The sequence below is a fragment of the Pelophylax lessonae genome, assembly GCF_965119305.1.
Source record: "Pelophylax lessonae genome assembly, chromosome: 1".
Lineage (NCBI taxonomy): Eukaryota > Metazoa > Chordata > Amphibia > Anura > Ranidae > Pelophylax > Pelophylax lessonae.
In genome coordinates, this window is record NC_138768.1 from 292,506,522 (window position 1) to 292,528,214 (window position 21,693).

Here is a 21,693-nt window from a genome sequence, read left to right on the forward strand (position 1 = left end):
ACTGGTTCCATAACTACATCTAAGCACTAGTAAGCTTAAATATATTACATTTTTGTTTTGGATTAAGATACGCTTTATTGTCATCATAATTGTCCCTAGAAACTTGATCCTGAAGGGGCACTGCCTTCTTGACTATTAAGCAAAAAGTGAATGTATCTGCTGATAGCCTCCCCCAGCAACTTCTGCTCACCAATTCTTACTCCTTCACCTCCCCACACCATCACAGCCTTCACTCTGTTGCTCTAGCAGAGTGGAACATTTGGGTATTGGGTGCATGCATCCATCCCTCCAGCCCAAGCTCTGTCACATGTGGGGTGGGGAGGGGGTGGCAGTGGTGTAAACCACCCAGATAAGGTCCAATACTGCTGGACTGCTGCAGCAGCAGAGGCAGTGAGGGAGCGCAGAACATTTAATATACTTTCTTATTTTGGGGGTGGACTATTCGGAGACATTCACTTTTGCTTGAAAGGGCAAAGTAACAATGTCCCTTGAAGCAGCTGTTTCATTAACAGACATATGTTGTATAATTTTTATTTTATAAATATTTGGTAAAATTTGCACCTATCTCATTGCAAAACATGAATTAATTCTCTCACTTTTCATGTGCAATAAATGAAAGTGCATTCAATGATAGGAAATACAGGCAACAACTCTTCGCTTTAATCCTCCAGCAATGTTTGCTATGTATCTTCTGTTTAATTTGAGTGCATTAGGACATGTCTAGTGCATCAAGCAACAGTGTCTACTAACCCTTAGTGACCAAACAGAATCCAACTTCCATTTCTGACTAGTTCCAGTGCCTGACTGAACATCATTGCTGATTGTTATTTAATCAGTCTGTCTCTGAGACTTATTATTAATTGATTTTTATTTATATTATAATAAATTAGTTTATTAATAATTGACTACTCTCAAAGTGGAAACCATCTGCAGGAAACAACATTATTGACTACTGAAAATGCTCTTTCTAAATTAACCTAAAGTAATTAATTAAGGAGTGTTTCACTATGTTTGTTCTGACATAGGTTTGTAAAATACCCTGCAACATAACAGATTGTTTCTCTTAAACCACATCTAGTTAAATGCAAATGTTATAAATACAGAGATTGAAATCTTCAAGAAAGAGTTAAAAGGAAATACAACTAAAAAGGCTAAAAGGTTCATTCAATTCCACATAGTCTCTGGATTAAGCACTGAAAAGTTCTATCATGTTCCAGAACTGACATCTTGATTAAAGGTGTCTTGGTGCTTGTCTTCATATGGAAACCTCTAGGTCTATATTGAAACTTCATATTCTCGTGTCTCCTGGAAAAAAAAGCAGAAAAGACCATAAATGGCATTGTAAATGTCTACCAATGTATAGTATATCTAGCTTACAGCTCATCACTGAACTCCTGGCTTCTCCCTAAAAAAAACCCCTGCAATTTTTTTAAACTTACCTTGTCTTAAAGTAGAAGTGCAGCCAAAGCTCATTTGGCTGTACTCATCCTGTGGATCACAGGAGTCCAGTTCATTCTGCACTCCTGTGATCCGTTTTCATAGAGTCGGTCCAGGATGGGGAAAGATCGCGACCATATGGTTGGGATCCACTCAAGGGCTTGGACCGTCACCTGGCTCAGCCTCTCACTGAGCTGCTGAGAGCCTGAGTCAGCCACTCCTGCCCCCTCCACAGTTCAGCACACCAGTGAGCACTGGGCGGGGCAGAGCAGAGAGCAGTGATTGACAGAGAACTGAGCGATCAGCGGAGTTTGATTTTAATTTTCACTCACTTATGGTAATTAACCACTTACCACCCAGATCAATTCTGACACTTCTCTCCTACATGTAAAATTCATCATTTTTTTTGCTAGAAAATTACTCAGAACCACCAAACATTATATACATATTTTTAGCAGACACCCTGGGGAATAAAATGGTGGTCATTGCAACTTTTTATGTCACACGGTATTTGCACAGCAATTTTTCAGATGCATTTTTAACCACTTGCCTACTGGACACTTAAACACCCCTCCTGCCCTGGCCAATTTTCAGCTTTCAGCGCTGTCGCACTTTAAATGACAATTTGCGCGGTCATGCAACACTGTACCCAAATGAAATTTTTATCATTTTTTTCAAACAAATAGAGCTTTCTTTTAGTGGTATTAATATCACTACTGGGGTTTTTATTTTTTGCTGAACAAACAAAAAAAGACTAAAAATTAAAAAAACAAAAAAAAGTTTTATAGTTTGTTATAAAATTTTGCAAGCAGGTAATTTTTCTCCTTCATTGATGTGCGTTGATGAGGCGGCACTGATTGTCCCTGATAATCACTAGTAGGCTGCACTGTTGGGCACTGATAGGTTGCACTGATGGGCACTGATATGTTGGCACTGATGGGCACTGACAAGGTGGCGCTGATAAGGTGGCACTGATAAGGCGGCACTGATAGGTGGCACTGATGGGTGGCACTGATGGGTGGCACTGATGGGCAATGATTGGCAGCACTAAAGGGTGCTAGTAGGTGGCGCTGAAGGGCACTAATAGGCTGCATTCATGGGCACTGATGGGCACTAATAGGTGGCACTGGTGGGTGGCACTGATGGGCAATGATAAGCACTTGTAGGGGACACTTATGATGGGGCACTGATAGGTGCTGTCTAATAGATTCCTTTCACCAGAAGCTTATTTGTCTGGGGGAATCTGATTCACTGGGATTTTAAGCGTAAGCCAGTTGGCTGAAGATGAATATTCATAATCAGTGGCGTAGCGTGGGTTGTCAGCACCCGGGGCAAGGCAAGTAATTTACGCCCCCTAACCCGCGGGATTTTAGCACTCGAGTCTCTTCCACTAGATTAGTTAAAGAAACCCTTACCCCCTAAGCACATGTATTGTTTGTAATGAAAATACTGATGTAATTAAAGTAAAATGCATCTAAATACAAGTTTGAATGACCAGCGTGCCCCCTTTCAATGCAGAGAGACCAGCGTGCCCCCTTTCAATGCAGAGAGACCAGCGTGCCCCCTTTTAATGCAGAGAGACCAGCGTGCCCCCTTTCAATGCAGAGAGACCAGCGTGCCCCCTTTTAATGCAGAATGACCAGCGTGCCCCCTTTCATTGCAGAGAGACTTACCTGCAGCGGCGTCTTCTCCTCAGTTCCCCACATCTTCAAGAGTCCTCCGCGTCTCCTCGAGTCCTTCTGTCTCCTCCTCGGCCAATGGCATGAGTTCGCCTTTCGGCCAATCAGGAAGCGGGTCTCGGACCCGCTTCCTGATTGGCCAGGAGGAGGATCCGTGTGACGATAGCGGATTTTCATTCGCTATTTTCACATAATGGGTGGGCTCGGGGCGCACTGCTCTGCGCCCTGGGTCCACCCTTTTTTGAAGCCTATCAGAGCCTCTGGCTCTAATCAGGCGATTAAAAAAAAAAAAACACTCTGTGACAGCGCCAGGCTGCTGACTCACTCGCTGCTAAACTGACTGAGCATTGAGGAGAGGGGGCATAGGCGGAGCTTGGCTTGCAACGCCACCCCACCCTACACCAATGGACAGGTGAGGCACAGTCCAGCCCCGTCCCGACCTGCCATTTTCATCCATAGGGCGGCCGCGCTGGACATCGCCCAGCCTAAAGATGGAGGCAGCCACAGACAGTGTGTGAACTGTGTATGTCAGAGTCAGACAGACAGAGTGACACTGTGGATGCGCCCCCCCAGATGTTGCGCCCGGTGCGGCTGGCCCCCCCTGCACCCCCCACGCTACGCCACTGTTCATAATAATATCACCAGCCACTGACCTTACTGCATGTTAGAATTCTGAACTCTGCATTACGTAATATTTACTCCTGAACTCTCTGTTACTTGTTACTGAATCCTGAAATCCTTAAACCTTCCTAAATTTTATTGGGGCATTCCTAGTTTATATTCTTAAAAAAGAAATCAAATTGAACTCCAGTGATCTTTGGAGTCATGAGTAGATTAGCACCTTTACCTCTCTTGGTTTGCTTATCCTTGCTCTGACGTGCGGGTTTTTAAGCGTAAGCCAATTGGCTGAAGATGAAGATGAATATTTATAATAATATCACCAGCCACTGACCTCACTGCATGTCCCTGTTAGAATTCTGAACTCTGCATTACGTAATATTTACTCCTGAACTCTGTGTTACTTGTTACTGAATCCTGAAATCCTTAAACCTTCCTACATTTTAATGGGGCATTCCTAGTTTATATTCTTAAAAATAAATCAAATTGAACTCCAGTGATCTTTGGAGTCATGAGTAGATTATCACCTTTACCTCTCTTGTTTTGCCTATCCTTGCTGTAAATACACGGTGAATTAATTTAGACTGGCCAAAGTGCATAAAAAATATGGATTTCATTTGTCATGGTAGTTCCAGGATAGGGGGAAAGATCTCTCTGTAGGGGTCCTGGACAGTGATAAAGAGATTTATTAATGGTTGGATTTTAGAGCTGTTGAATGGATTGATAGAGTTTGAAGATGTTGGATCAGGTTACTCTTCGGGTTGTTCATTTGCCTGTGGTATCCAATCCACAATGCTTTTTTTTTAAAAAAACATTTTAGAATCAGATAACCATACCCTACTGTATATTAAGTGCAGCATCAGATTTTAATTTTAACAGTATTCAACTAAGCAAATGGCAGCCAAGGCAATCAAAACGTTATGTCTCAAATATTTCAGGTACAATTGCATGATCCTCCATGGTCTAGTTAATTTTTTTTTTAGCTATTCCTATTTATTAGCTATGATCAATAAGCTTTATTATGACTTTAGGTTCCAAAGACGAAGAACAGACTACAAAGGGCAGTTTACCCTAGCAACCAATTCCCATGGGTAATTATGAAGGAAATCAAATTGCTTCCATCAATGCTCCTTATTTTTAAAACCGTTAGTATTTCAAAATGATCAATAATTGGTTTAAACATTTTAATCTGGCCTTATTCATATTTTAAAATGGTGCATATGTTCATTGTTAACAGCACTGCATGATTCTACTCTGTCTTCATCCCTATCTGTAATTCAAGAAATGTGTGTGCTGATGTTGCATCGTAATATGACAACATAGTAATGATTTATTGTGATTTACTTTGACAGTGCTGACACACAGCAGTAAATAGGCAAGATTAGCACTACAATGTGTTTTGTGACATGTTATTTATGGTGCTCCAAGACTTGTAAATCAGTCTGTATTTCTGCAATTCTGCAAGTGTTTATGACAAGAAGCCATCATATTACGATGTAATTTTCTTGGACAATGCTGACTCAACCTACATGGGAAAAGCATCTAAAGTCTTTGCTCCTTTTTGTCCCTTGGTGTCGTATCTTGCCTTTCACTTGCATTTCCAGTTCCTTCCGCACAAAGCTCAAATGTAAACATATATTGTGGTTAGTTAGGTCCATGCAGGATTTGTGGTACAGACAGGGGCAGTCTTCCATAAGGTAAGGTGAGAACCTTGCTTCAGTCTCCCTGCTTGCTATCTTTCAGCCTGTGCCAAAATCAACACTGAAGTGTCCCGTTTTAACTGTACATTAATTACATGGAAAAAGCCCACACATGTACACTATTGAACAAAGAATGTGAGAGGGATAGCTTGCGCTTCTGATGACTTCTTAACGACAAAATGCGTAGAGCGCCATTATGTCACTTTCGCTTCTGGTCTTTGGAATGCATATGTGTTCTGGAATTGCCGTTTCTACCTCACTTGTTGTATATGTGCATATGTGAGTAAAATACTTTATTTCTTCAATAAAATTATTTATGTGGATTCACACTATGTGGTCTCTCCATCTTTATTCACCTGGTGACTGCTAAATTGGACAGGCATGCGTGGCCTATGAGGCTAAGTTTGAGAACCAGCCATACCCATCTAGAGATTGGGATGAGATATTCCTGTAGGGACCTCAGGCATACCTGTACCAACCAGGTCCATCCAGTGATTGGGACGGGACACCCCTGTAGGGGTTTTTCATTCTGGTGAGTGTGGTCCTGGGAGAGTGGGGAGCACAAGCACTTTTATTTTAACCATCCACCTTCAAGTTTTGCCTGGGACTGGCATCTCTATGAACTATATATTTATTCATTTTCAAAGAGTGACTCATTTTATTTATTCATATATTGCAGCACTTTATCACGTTATTGTTTTTGGGTATATCACTAAGAAATATTTTCTGTGCAATGGTCCACAGAACCTATCACTTTTTAGCACCTAGTCACTTTCTGGAGTATTGTTAATGGAGGATTTTTATTGATTGAATTCATTTTTTTTTATTTAATATTTATTTATATGTACATGTTTAATCACTTTTTTTTTTATCAATTTATGATTAGGGTGTATGATATTGTCCTTCACAGTGGTCACCAACCAATTTTCACCCCTCAGCATATGTCACTTTGAATAATATAAATATCAATCATCTATTATTTATTTATTTATATGAGGTACACTTATTTATTTATGTAGCAAACTATCACGTATGACACTTTCATAACTACACATCCCCTTTTTTTACATCTATTTTTTTCCGGTTGTAGTTCACCAGACCAAATCATCGCTCCCTAGGCAGCGCCACCTATTTCTCTCACATTCGTTGTTCATATTTGTATATATTTTTATATTTGAGGGAGGCTGGAGCCAGTTACTGACCATAGCGTGGAATCCTTTTTACATGTACACTATTATTCTACAACCTCTCATACTTTGTAGGGGCACCCTTGCCTTGTGCTGTGCTTGTTTTGGCTTCCCAGAAGAGGGAAATATTTTTTGCCAAAATATTTTAATAGTTGGTTGACTTTTACAAATGTATTTAACATAAGCCCTAAAGCGGAGCCCCACCCAAAAGGGGAAGCTCCGCATGTTTGCTTCCGCCGCTGCCACAATTGGCACCTTTCGATGGGGAGGGGGGAATCGGTACCTGTTTTTGACAAGCTCCCCACTTCCGGGTCCCCTGAAAGATCGGCCCACCTCCTCCTTTCCCTGCTGCGGGGCCATTCACAAAACGCAGGATGTTTCACGCATGCACAGTAGGGAACCGGCTGTGAAGCTTCACTGCTGGTTTCCCTTACAAGGAATAGTGGCGGCAGCACCCTAGAGCCAATTGAAAAATCGGTTGGGGTGCCAACATTGTGGGATCCCTGGACAGGTAAGCGTCCTCATATTAAAAGTCAGCTTCTGCAGTATTTTTAGCTCCTGACTTTAAATTTTTTGGTGGGGGGGGGGCTGAAGCTCCTCTTTATTTAGATTTTATTAAGTTAGGTAAAGCTCTATTTATGATATGTAATTCCCATTTTTAAAATATAAAATACTGTTTTCACATTTTTTTTTCATGTTTGGTGCATATCAGCATTGCTGATCTTTTGCAATCTCCTCTTGTCTACATGCATGTACTCCAGAACTGCTGCACAGCAAGCTGAGTTTTTTGATGATGACAATAGAGGGAGAAACGTGTGCAGTAGTGCAGTAAGCATCAGTAAAGTTGCTTGTGATCTACATTTTGAGAGCATGTAACAAGGTCCCACAGGGTAAAACAAAGCTCTAAAACGATTATCATAACTTGCAATACTGCCACCCACCACTAGAGGGGTGACTCACCCAAAATCTAGCTAGCTGGACACACATAGATAAATACAAACTGGTGAACTCTAGCAGCTAGGTGAATCCTGCAAACTTCTGAAAATTTTAAAGGGCACACACAAACACACACACATATTCCTGTTGCTGTCAATTACATATTTTTCTGTCTATGGCACATATGACCACAGGGCAAAAGACAAGGTGTAACTCTTTGCATCTGGAAGAAAAGAAGTTTAATTCTCTTCATGGGGAAAGGCTTCTTCACAGTAAGAGCTGTGGAGCTGGAACAGGCTACTTCAAGAACTAGTTCCAGCCAAAGTGTAACTAAAAGCAAAACTTTTAGTTTTGGATAGAGTCCCCAGAAAAGTAATAGCGGGAAATCTTCCAATGGGGACATTAGTTCTAGAGACCTGGGGTTCCCCAAGGAATTCCCCTAATTTGCAGGGATTTCCTCCCACTTCCTGTTTGGCTATGAGACAGGAAGTGAAGGGAAACCTCAGCAATCAGACACAGATGGCGAAAAAAAACCTGACAGGGATTTTAACCCTCCCTTCCTCTATCCAAAATAAAAAAAAGTTTTGCCTATAGTTATTCAGCTATTTTTAGAGGGACTGTGACATTGTGGCGGACAGATCGGATCCCTAACTGACATTTTTGACACTTTTGGGGCACCAGTGACATTACTACAGTAATCAGTGCTAAAAATATGCACTGTTACTGTAACAATGACACTGGCAAGGAAGTAGTTAACCCAGGGGCGATCAAAGGGTTAAATGTGAGCCTAGGGTTTATTTTCTAACTGGGGGGGGGGGGGCATGTGAAATCAACACAGAGACCTGTGTTCCTTAATAGGTGGAACAAAGGAGCTCTGTATTGATTCTCACGGGGAGCGATCGCGAGTGTCCGGCTGGCTCCGTAGATCACCTTCCCCGCCAGCGAGTGGGCACGCGCCCCCAGGATCCGTCCCACGAACCCCCCCGTACAGGTATGGCGATTTGCGAGAACCTGTCGACCTGCTGCTGTATATAGGTCCCAGAAGATTGCCCGGCCATTCATGACGCACAGCGCGGCTCGTGCATGCGCAGTGCGCACCCCGCTGTGAAGCCACAAGCTGTCACACCCGGGTACCCTCACTAGAGATGACGGCCCCGCCAAGAGGAGAAGGAGAGGAGTGAGGCTTCGGGCAGCCACATCGCTGGATCATGGGACAGGTGAGTGTGTGTTTATTAAAAGTCAGCAGCTACACTTTTTGAATAAACTTTTTTAAATAAACACAAAAACTAGTGGAACTCCACTTTAACAATTATAAGTAAGAACACCAATGATAGTTGATCAAGGTACTCATTGCCTTAGAAGATTAGAAATGCATTTTTTCCCCTGTTGGAGCAAATTGGAATGTGCATATAACGGTTTATCTTGGCTTCCTCTGGATTAACTGTCGGTATAACATTCCGTTTATGGAGGTTTTTTATTTATTTAATGCATTCTCTGCATTAAGGTAAAAAAACCTTTTAGATGCAGCGCCTCACCCGCTCCCTAAAAAACTTACCTGAGCCCGATCTTGATCCAGCACTGTGCCTGAGAGCAGTGGTGCTTCTCTCTATCTCCCTCCTTACTAGACTAAGTGAGAGCAACAGGAACCACTGGCTTCTGCTGCTGTCAATCAAATCCAGTGACAAGGGATTAGGGGGGTGTGGCCGAGCTGCACTGTGTGTGTCAATAGATGCACACGATGCGGCTTAGGATTAAGCCCACATGAGTACTCCCATAGCAAGCGGCTAGTTAAATGGGCACTCAGCAGTGGGAGGAGCCAGAAGTGCCAGCAGGGGACCTCAGAAGAGGAGGATCGGGACTGCTCTGTGCAAAACCATTGCACAGAACAGGTATGATATGTTTGTTATTTCTTTTTTTTCTTTTTTATTATTCCGGGCAGTGAAAATACTGTAAATATGTACACAACTAAAAATGATTAAAAATGATACAGAACATGATAAACATAAATATTGACTATTTGCAATAATGTAAGGGAGAAAAACAGAAATACTGCCATTTGTTACTCGTGCTGGTGAGAATCTGCTGAATATTTTGTAACTGCTGTGTTTTTGCACACGCTTCAGACAAATTACAATGCTCATTTTCATGCTTTTTAATTTATAGAGGAACGATGTAGAATAGACTTTTTTGTGTTTGGTTGATCACCTTTGAAGGTGGTACCTGGTATGAGAAGAGTTCTCGCCTCTGAAGTATGCTGTTCATTATATGATCCAGCCATTTCCAATGGCTGGGTCAAAGCTAGGACATCAGCTTGTGCACACTTTCAGAAGGAATAACTATCTCCCAGTTACTAATATTTTCAACTTTATGAGAGATTAAACATATTTCTTCTGATCTTAGAAAATGGGTGGTGGCAGCAGACAGTGAGGTGCCTCCAATATGGAATGACCCCTCCACATTGCTGATTTTGCAGTTGTAAGACCTATGAGGATTATTGGATTTTTGTGAAGTAATAGTTGATTAACTTTATGTAAAACAAGGCTTTAGGAAGGCGGTAAAGCATTCCCTGGCCTAATTGGCACTCCTGAACTATATATATATATACATATATATATATATATATATATATATATTGTAAGGGATTAGCTCGGTGGTAGGCGTGGATGACCCCTTTGGGGGTGCGTTTTCACAGAGAAATAGCCCAAAAGTGCTTGCAAACAACAGGTTTATGGTTTATTCTTCCAATTTCTTCATACCAGTGCATGTATGCAGCAAAACATCCAAAATAAAATAAAACAGAAAATAAATCCTTGCCTCTGTGGGCGGCTACCTTCTCACAACTGGAACCTGCCTAAGTGTCTGTCTCCAACCTACCGTCGGGCAGACTTCCTTGTCCTCCAGCGGACACTCAATAGTCCTTTTATAATAGCTTCACAGGGCAACACAGTCCTTTTGTTTCTTTCACATCAACAGTTCGTCTTCTCACCTTTGAGACGATTTCACCCTTGGTTACCGTCCCGGGCACACATCACTCCGGGGGGTCTTCTCCCAGGCCCACACATCCTGTCGGGAGGCACACGCTGACTGTCCTCCTGCTCCCAGCCCACATGGCTTCAGGATGCAGCTTCTGGAGGCAGCAAACAATAGGAATTTCTCTGAACAAATTATAGAGCCTTAACTCCCTCATTCTGAACAGGTGAAGGCCTTTCAACTTCCTGCTGGCTAGCTCTGTAGCCAACACCCTATAGTATCAGTGAACTTTCTAAATCAGGTGGAAATGTATTTCCTTCCTGTGACTACATTCCCAGATTTAGCTGACTTCCTGTTACATACCCCCCCCTCTTGTTTCAACCCTAGGGTTGGGACACAGATTTCCAGGCACGCATGTGTCAAGCACTGCTGACTCACTGATAAGCCTCCTATTATCCTCAAGCTTCCGGATGAAACTGTTTTGTCATCTTCATTGACGGATTTCTCATAAATGCCACACAGTTTGTCTCTCATCTCATATACACATTCTTCAACTGCATTTTTGGCATCATTTCGCTCCTTCTCGTTTCTGTCATCTTCATTGACAGCTTTCTCATAAATGTCAGACAGCTTGTCCCTCATAACCGTCTGTCCAATCCACCACGGAGGACCGTGATCCATAGGCAACTCAATTGGGCTAGTCTTAATGTCTTCAACATTCTTAAGACGCCTCTCTCTGCAATCCATAAATGTTTTCCACAAAACTTTGAGAACCTTTGCTTCACTAAGCTTTGTTCCAAGTAGGGACTCTTGACATCCCTCTGTGACTTGAGTTGCCTCTCCATACAGCTGTACACAATCATTGACTTTTTGTTGTAAAAGGGAATGATCTTCCTTCTTGAGCTTTGCTTGCTCTAAGATGCTGTGCAGAGGATTTTCCAATTGAGACAACAGGCTGTCACACATTTCTTCAAAGTGACCCCTGTTCCTTTTCCCAGAGATATCAATATCATTCACCAAACATTTCATATTCATAGGCAGATTTGAAGCATTTGCACTCATCAACTTCTTAAACTTTTCGCCCTCCTGAGCGAGTCGCAGTAAAGGCCTACTATTTGATTTGATATTCAGTTTATATTTCTTGCCAAACTCTTCACAGAAGTAGTCAACCAGAACATCATCAACTTTCCTTACACCAACATAGGGGTTAAAGGCAACAACACAGTTGAACCCAGCGATCTGGGTGGTATCCATTATAGACCTCCTCTCTGCATCAGTGAAGAAGCATGGAACTGCAACACATTCTTTTACAGGTTTCTTCAATGCACTTTCTGCTGAACTATTTGACCGCTCAAGGTCACCTAGTTTTTTTTCTCTATCTGAATTCCACATGGAATGCATCTCAAGATCACGATCAAACTTCTGCCACCCGTCTTTCACCAGTTCCATTTTGGAAACACTCCCTGAAAGGCACTTATTCATTTGCTTCACGTTTTCACCAACAGCCTTAGTTTTCCCCACTAGGTTTTCAGCCTGAACTGAGAAATCATCACATTTCTTACTCAGCTCCTTTGTTTGCTGAAGTTCTAATGATACATTTTCCAATGCTTGAAGTTTTTGAAGGAACGGTTTATTCCAAAGGGGTGATTCAAGCCACATGTCATCACATTTCTGAGGCTCACTCAGGACAGACCCCAAAACACTGATCCTTTTAAAAACTGCATCAGGCACACTATCCCCTCTTTGGGACAGATCCTCTGTTGCCTGGAATTCCTCTTCCAGTTCCTGCAACGGAATCTTCATCTCTTCTACTTGCTGTTCTAAGACTCGCTTAGACTCTTCTAGCTCCTGAACGCTTTTCACAACATCATCCTTGGAGCTGACCAATTCTTCCATTTTTGTACGCAGCTGTTTGTTAACACTTTCTAGTTCAGCCTTACACTCTAGAGCTTCCTCCAAAGAGCGAGCCAAGAACAGGGCTTTGCTCTCGTTATCACGCGCCTCCGTTTTTGCACGGTCGCGTTCTTCTGCATATTTTGCAGACACAGTCTTCTCCTCACCAAGCATCTGATCAAGCTTCTTTTTCACATCTTCAACACACTCTAATGAACCAACGCTTTCTTCCATGCGTTTTTTCATATCTGCTATCTGAGCTTGCAATGTTGCGACTTGCTCTGATAGGTTTTTCTTTGCTTCCTCCTCCTCTTTTAATTGTTCCAGGAAGTCATTTTTCTCATCTTCCATTTGTTTGAGCTTTGTGCTAAAACTCAGCCTTTGACACCTCTCTTCCTGTAAGAGTTCCTGCGTGTCTTGCAGCTGCGATTCCAAGATAGAAAAATCTTCCGCAATTTCTCTAGATTTTCTGTCTGCTTGAGAAAGCTGATTTGTAACATTGTCCAACTCAACCTGCAATCGGGTTGCCTTCTCTGACAGCTTAGCACACACTCGGTCACCTTCTGACACCTTGACTTGCGATTCCTGCAGCTGTGCCTCTACTTTTTTTCTCTTGTGTTCAGAATCTCCTTTTCCCTGCATAAGAGCTTTCACCTCACTGGCTAGCATCTGGGAATAAGAATGTAATTCTGCCACACAGGCTTCTTTCTCCTTTAACTGCTGCTGGACACGTTGGGCTTCATCTTTCCAACTTTCACAGTCCGCACGCCATTCATCTACCACATTGCTCAAAGTAGTGAGCTCATACACAGTACTCAGTAATTTAGCCTCTCTTTCACTTTTCTCTTTGTCGCTGAGAGACAATGTCGCTTTCAGAGCGACATTCTGTTCCTGCGACTCCTGCAGGTCTATTTTTGTAACTTCCAAACACTGAAGACTTTTTTCCAGCTGATTACGCAACTCCAACATATCAGCCATACTTTGCTTCTGCAAAGTCTGAATTTCACTTTCCTTTTCCATGAGGATGGTATCTTTCTCCATTATAGTCTCTCTGCGTTTTTGCAACTCGACCAAAAGAAGAGCAGTGGATTCTTCCCACTGTAACACATGAGACTTGAGTAGTTCATTCATTTCCTGCAAGTTTCTATGCTCCATTTTAAGCAATTCCAAGGCTTGTTCCTTTTCTTCCATTTTCCGTTGCAAGGCATCCAACTCAGGCCTGCACACATACTCGGTTTCCTCCAAACCGATGGCCTCCATTGGCTGCTGGCGTCTCTGTTTCCAGCCTGCCATGCTCTCTTGATGAGCCTTTTGTTGAGCTGCAAAGCTCTGCTGAAAATCCGCATTTGCCTGCTGTTGAGCTGCATTTGCTTGCTGTTGAGCTGCATTTGATATAATCAGATGTTTCAACATCTCCTCCATTTTGAGTTTACTTTTCATCTGAGCACACTGCGTCTCCATAGCGGTTTCATCAGTGTTGCTAGGGACAACAACCTTCCTCTTTAGTAGACTCTCTTTAGGCATGGATGGGGCTGGTTCAGACGGTAACATCCCCTCCATCCATAGAATCCGGTCTCTCATTTCATCTATCTTTGCATTCTTCAGGCGTTTTGAACGCCCCATCTTCAATAACTCCACAAACAAATTTTTCACAGTCCAGCAAAAAAATTTTCAGACCACTGTCTCTTTAACACATGTAGTTTTTTCTCTCTCTTGCAGGATCTCTTTTCCTGCGCACACAGTTTGTGCAGTCACTTGCACCAGACACAACAAAGTTCATCAAATAATTTTGAGACCGCTGTCTCTTTAAAACACTTTTTTTTTTTTTCTGTCAGGATCTTCTCTCCTGCACACATAGATTGTGCAATCTCATGCACCAGATAAAGTTCATCAAACATTTGCACTTCCTTGCAGGGATCTCTGCTTATGCCCACTGCATACCTCCACCATATGTAAGGGATTAGCTCGGTGGTAGGCGTGGATGACCCCTTTGGGGGTGCGTTTTCACAGAGAAATAGCCCAAAAGTGCTTGCAAACAACAGGTTTATGGTTTATTCTTCCAATTTCTTCATACCAGTGCATGTATGCAGCAAAACATCCAAAATAAAATAAAACAGAAAATAAATCCTTGCCTCTGTGGGCGGCTACCTTCTCACAACTGGAACCTGCCTAAGTGTCTGTCTCCAACCTACCGTCGGGCAGACTTCCTTGTCCTCCAGCGGACACTCAATAGTCCTTTTATAATAGCTTCACAGGGCAACACAGTCCTTTTGTTTCTTTCACATCAACAGTTCGTCTTCTCACCTTTGAGACGATTTCACCCTTGGTTACCGTCCCGGGCACACATCACTCCGGGGGGTCTTCTCCCAGGCCCACACATCCTGTCGGGAGGCACACGCTGACTGTCCTCCTGCTCCCAGCCCACATGGCTTCAGGATGCAGCTTCTGGAGGCAGCAAACAATAGGAATTTCTCTGAACAAATTATAGAGCCTTAACTCCCTCATTCTGAACAGGTGAAGGCCTTTCAACTTCCTGCTGGCTAGCTCTGTAGCCAACACCCTATAGTATCAGTGAACTTTCTAAATCAGGTGGAAATGTATTTCCTTCCTGTGACTACATTCCCAGATTTAGCTGACTTCCTGTTACAATATATATATATATATATATATATATATATATATATAGTTCAGGAGTGCCAATTATATATATATATACTGTATATATACAGTATGTTTGAGTGGAAACTCTAGGAAAGTTCAGGTGTAGAGTAAGAAGAAGGTGCAGCCTTTGGCTCTGTGACCCCTGGGAATCTCCTGTGGCTTAGCCGCTAACATGTGACCCTTCTAGCAAGAGGTACTCCCCAGGGGAATACCTCAAGGGGTGGTACTGCCCCTGGGAGCAGTAGGAGGAATGGAGGAAGTGTCTTGCTAGAGTACAATGATGTGCTGAAGGACCATGTGCTGATTTGCAATGAAGCCTGTCTATCCTATTAACTGTTGAACTGTTCTATATGACTTCTAACAAGTTCTAGTAAAATCTCAGAACTGCAACCGGCTCAAATTCTCCTAAAGCCTTAGGTGGCAAGCGCGATGGCTGAACTGAAAATTGAGGAGCTCTCTACAGGAGAGGGGATCCACATGCACTGGGGGACCAAAAGTTGGTCCTGTCTATTGTGCCCAAGTAGTCACGCTGGGCCTTTTGAGATGACACCACAATTGTTCATAAACAACTAAACACTGAATAAAGGAAACATTTATAATATTATGATCTTGTTTTTAATTTTATTGTTATAAATATACTTTAAATTTGTGTGGGTTTACAATTTTGCATTTTTGGGGTTAACAGGGGCAATGACAAAGGAGACCGCCCCAGTGTACAGTTAAGTTAGATTGCAGTGGTATTGGTAATAGCACAGAAGTCCCCAAACTGCAGAGGTTTTTAAATATTTGAACATTCTTGAATATATTTTCAGTTTTATCTCATGTTCTCAGCTTTTGTGTCAGAGTTCAAAATCTTAGCATTCGTTCACTGACTTATCTTGACAATGCTAATTAATAAATGAATCGCATGGATGAAAGCTACATACCCCAGTCTCATAAATTGGATTGTCAAACTCTGTTTCCACTGTTATCTGGCTGTAAGGATGAGAATACATAAGAGGAAGGCGAAGGCTGGAATAGTATCTGCACCTGGAAAGAGAAAATTACATATTAACTTATAAGAGAAATATAGCACACTGTGTGCTAGTTTACCATGCAATGCCTTTCAAATAAAATATATATTTTTTTATTTCTTAAGGTAACACTTGTAAAAATAACTTTTATTTTTATCTCCCTACGGGGTAAAGGACTATAAGGAGGTTAAAGCAATTTGAGACTTAATTTGGGCTATAAAGATTAGACTTAAGAGTTGCGTTCAGGTTTGTGATTGGATTTAGGGTCTATGTGGGGTTAAGGGCTAGGTTTGTGTTAAGATAATGGTGGCCATAAACAGCTTCATCTTATTTGTTAGCCTAATGCAATGTGTGGGAAGGGAAAAAGGGAAGCCTTTTAGGCTATCCTATGGGGCAAGCATTTTGGTGTAAGAAATGCTTTATATCATTTATAGAGGTTTCCAACCTCACAAAACAACCTTTCCTCTTTTCAGACAAATACAGAATGGGTCTGCATTATAAAGTTAAACTTCTCATACAACAAACGGTCCAATTTTTGCATCCTATCATCCTATTCAAAGGCTAAATTACATGTATGATTTTTTTCTAAACCATCCAAGGGTTTTACTACTTTTGGTAGGTATCAGTGCTGGGAATCCAGTGAATGCCAGCAAATGGTTAAACTGTTCAGAGCAGGAGGTGAACATGCCCCCGTAGTTTAGCCCTTTGATAACATTCCCACCTGAAAACATTTACACATCAGTAAAATTATTATTTTCAGACATAGTTTTTCAGCTGTGATGCTGTCTTTGTGAACTTTGTCTGCACTGTTTGTGTCAATGTCAATGCGCTAGAGAAAGATGTACTGTATGAGAGTTTTATTAAAGCCTTCAGCAAGCCACTAAGTACATGTTCTAGCTGGAAAAATACAAGCAACCTTGAACATAAACAAAAGTCTCTAACATCAGAGCACACTGCAACCTTGAGAAGTAGTACTGTTGAATAACTGCTTGTAAATATCACTGTTCCTCCCAACAGATCATTCTACATAAATATCACAAACAAATTGTACTCAGAAGAGATTGGTAGCCTGACAACAAGATAATTAGATCATGTCTTTATAAAGCCTGTTGAACATAAATTGTGTTATTTGACTAAAAATGTTGGTTGTGGTTCTTCTGGGTTATATTTTTTTTACTGCAGTTTATCTATATTTTATTTATTGCAAGAGTTTATATGCAGCACCCATTATTTTAGTTAACCCTGTCTCTTATGCTCTGCTAATCATTAGGTAGTTTTAGCATGGGGCTCGATAAACCCGCATAGGCTAGAGCAGGGCTTCCCAAACTTTTTTGGGTCGAGAACCACTTCTGAATACAGTTATTTTTCGGGACCCACTGTAATTGAATATTGTAAAGCGCTACGGAATTTGTTGGCGCTATATAAATGCAAATATTATTAATAATAATGCATATTTTAAAGGGAGGGGGATGTTAAATTAAAAAATATCAATCAATTTATTTTTGAATACACTTAATTTTTAAATAAATATAAGGCTATATGGCACTCACCCTCCTTCCTCTCCCAGCTCTCCACAGTGAAGGTGAAGCCCCTGTTTGCCCTCTCCAGGGCCCAGCACACCTCACCTAGAGTCTCCATGATGGGGAGCTCTATGCTGGTCTTAGTGTCCTGGCTCTTCTCCTTCAGATCCTCTACTGGGGTCACAGAAGCTGCCATGAACTCCTGACACCGCCAGGCCACCTGGTCCTCCTATGACACCAAGGCTGCTGTCTCTGTCCGCTATAGCTGAGAGAATCCCGCCGCCAGTCTAGCCACCACCGCTGCCGCCAGCAGGACCGAGGAGCTGGCTCTGCACCCCATGAACATATCCTACATAACAGCCAACATACGTACTCACTGATGCAAGTATCCTCCTCGTGGGAAATGCAGACCAGCCTCCGTAAACTGTATGGGCGGGGTCCTGAATCCATCACAATCTGACTGCTCTGGCTCTCTGTAATTTGTGTGGGCTCGCACAGCACAATTTAAGCAGGCCCGTTCTCAGTGATCTTCGCGACCCACTCAAATGCAGCTCGCGACCCACCAGTGGGTCCCGACCCACAGTTTGGGAACTCCTGGGCTAGGGCCAGGTTCGGCATCTGATGGCCCCTTCTGGTTGTTAGAGGTCCTGTTGCATGTCAAATTAGAAACTACTAGGGAGGGAGAATATTTAGGCTGACTTTGATTTCCAGTGCCACATCACAGTTTCTGTGTGTAAAAAGTCGTGTTTCAGGCTGGTTGGACAACAGTTGGAGGATATCCCCATCACCGCTGATCTTGTAAAGTTTCTGGCACAAACATGAATGCCACATCACGATAATCCTCAGGGGTCCCAGTAACTGAACTTTGCAGCAACATTCATCTGGAGGTATTTTTATTAATAACTAATTTTACCTGGGTGTATGTGCACAATTACACCAGGACTCTTGTTGGGTCCTTTGGAGATATAATACCCGTTTGTATTTGTCAGGATGTAAAATAAAGCAGTTTATTAGGGCAACAACAATAAACGCACAGCAAAAGTGAGGAGCGAAATCAGGAACAGAAGCGGGTAGTCATCCAAGCCAGGATTGAGTCTAGAAGCGGGTAGTCCTCCAAGCCGTGGTCGAGTCCAGTAGTGGGTAGTCTGCCGATATAGGATCGTCTGCCAATGCGGGTTTGTCTGCCGATGTGGGGTCTAGAGCCAGGAAAATCGTCACCCAAGCCAGGTCATGCATGGAGAAACACGGAGAACAGAAGACTGCTAGCAGTGATGCACCCAGGAGCACAAACACAAGGGCAAGGATTGCAAGCCCTCAGGTGATATATTTAGTCAGGTGTGCAGCATCATCACTGAGCGATGCCCAGGCAGCAGGCAAATGATGATGCAAACAGAGTTTGCACATGTCCAAGATGGCTGCCAACAGGAAGGCAAGGTAAGATCTTGACAGTACCCTCCCCTCAACAGCCCCTTCTTCATGGAGCAAAAAAAAGTTTCTGAGGAAAGCTAGTGTGGAAAGCCCAGAGAAGGGCAGGAGCATGAACATCAGTGGAGGGAACCCAGGAGCGCTCCTCAGGACCATACCCCTTCCACACCCTTGCACCAGGTATTGAACCTGACCTCAGAACAGATGAGAATCCAATATGCTGCTAACCTCATACTCCTCATGATTGCCCACAGGAATGGGACGAGGGCGGCGAAGAAGTATAGCGATTGCAAACCAGTGGCTTCAAAAGTAACACATGAAAGGCATTGGAGATGCGCATGCCAGGAGGAAGATCAAGGGCATAGGCCATCGGTTTTACCTTACAGAGGATGCAAAAAGGTCCAACAAAAGAGGGTGCCAGTTTTGGAGTGGGCACCCTGAGGTTGAGATTATGGGTCTACAACCACACCCTCTCCCTGACCTGGTATGAAGGAGCAGATAAATGTCTCCAGTCTATCTTTGGCTTCTGATGCTGTGCAGAGACCTGTAAGGACCCTTAAATCTGCACCCAAAAGGAACAGAGGTCACGAAGATGATCCTCCACAGCCCGGGTGTCTTGTGGCAAGAACAACTCGGGCAACAAAGCGGGTTGGAGACATTACGGAAGACGAGTTGAAGGCAAAGTTCCTGGCAAATTCAGCCCAGGGTAGCAGATCAACCCATTTGTCCTGATGGTCAGAGATATAGCAGCAAAAAAATTACTCCAGAGCTTGGTTGGAATGCTCAGCGGCACCATTTTTCTGCGGATGGAAGGCTGTGGTGAAGGATAGTCGAATAACCAACTGGGAGCAAAAAGCGTGCCAGAACCTAGAGACAAACTGGCTCCCATGGTCCGAGACAATCTCTTTAGGCAAACCCTGTACACAGAGGACCTCCCTGGCAAACACCAAGGCCAGCTCCTGAGCGGTAGGCAGCCTCTTAAACAGAACACAGTGGCACATTTTGGAGAACTGATCGACAACCATGAGGATAACCACGTAACTTCGAGACACGGTAAGTTCCACAATAAAATCCAAATCCAGGTGAGACCAGGGACATTCCCCATTGGGAATGGGATGCAGTAGGCCCAAGGGAAGGTGCAGAGGAGATTTGTTCTGGGCACAGACCGAACAAGCAGCCACATACGCAGCAACATCAGTGTGGAGAGATGGCCACCAGAACTGATGGGAAATAGCTCAGGACATCTGGTTCTTACCAGGATGACTGTCGATCTTGGAATTGTGTTACGTGTGCAACAGTCTGATGCACAACCCCTCATGGTTCCCCTAAGTTGGTGTGGATGGCAGCTGGGATATTATCAAAAGGTATGACCGGAGTCGGCAGGGAGTCCTCCCTGGACAACTCAGAATACTGGCGAGACAAGGCATCAGCCTTAACATTCTTGGAGCCGGGCAAATAGGAGACCACATAGTTAAAACGAAACAAGAATAAGGCCCATCTGGCCTGATGGGGTGTGAGCCTCTTGGCCTCCGAGAGATACTTCAGATTCTTATGATCGGTGAGAATGAGAACTGGAACCACAGAACCTTCAAGCAAGTGTCTCCTCTCTTTGAGAGCCAGGATAAGGGCCAAGAGCTCTCTGTCTCTAATCTCGTAATTGCACCGTGATGTGACTGAGGTCCCTATAATCAATTCAAGGCCTCAACTTACCCCCCTTTTTCTTTACGAAGAAAAAACTGGCACCCGCTGGAGAAGTGGACTTGCGAATGTGCCCCAGGACAAGCGCAATCGCAACATACTCCTCCATGGCCTTATTCTCCGTAATAGAAAGAGGATAAACTGTGCCAAGAGGGGGAATGGCACCAGATTGCAAGTCTATGGCACAATTGTACGGACGATGAGGAGATAGAGTACCAGCGCGCACCTTGTCAAATACATCTTGATACTCTGATATTCAGTAGGCAACACTGAATCCGATGAGGTACAAACTACCTTAGAAGGCCCATGGATACAAACAGCGCCACACTGTGGAGACCAAGAGAGGATCTCGACCGACTGTCAATCGTTGTTGATCGAGCCTGGTAACCCACATGGGGTGTGTAGTATTACCTGCATCGTCAGGATTCATGGCCCTTGCATACTGTCAGGGTGCCAGGAAACCAGACCACACAGGGATTCAGGTAAAGTAAAGCAGTTTATTGGAGTAACAATAAACGCACAGCAAGGGTAAGAAAGTGAGAGCAGGAACAAGCTGGGGTCAAGTCCAGAAGCAGATAGTCATCTAAGCCAAGGTCGAGTTCAGAAGCGGGTAGTCTACCGATGCGGGGTAATCTGCTGATGTGGTGTCATCTGCCAATGGGGGGTCGAGAGCCAGGAGAGTCATCAGCCAAGCCAGGTCATACACGGTGGAACACAGAGAACAGAAGACTAATAGCAGAGATGCACCTTGGAGCACAAACGCAAGGGCAAGGACTGCAACCCATCAGGTGATAGATATAGTCAGGCGTGCAGCATCATTACTGTGCGACACCCAGGCAACAGGAAAGTAATGATGCAATTATAAGAGGCAGCAGTCTGCATATGTCCAAAATGGATGCTAACAGGAGGGCAAGGTAAGACCTTGACACCGAGACTGGGAGTGAGGACATCTAGGG

General features: G+C 43.3%; 1 protein-coding gene across 1 annotated transcript in view; it reads right to left on the reverse strand.

Annotated features, from left to right (window-relative positions):
- Positions 1-533: 533 nt before the first annotated feature.
- Positions 534-21,693, reverse strand: part of SEZ6L (seizure related 6 homolog like) — a 636,929-nt gene continuing 615,769 nt past the window's right edge. The window contains exons 16-17 of the mRNA XM_082244006.1: positions 16,008-16,110; positions 534-1,305 (exon numbers count right to left, since the gene is read on the reverse strand). Of these exons, the coding sequence (XP_082100132.1) occupies positions 1,276-1,305; positions 16,008-16,110 (133 nt within the window). The 3' untranslated portion in view covers positions 534-1,275. The remainder of the gene's footprint in view (positions 1,306-16,007; positions 16,111-21,693) is intronic.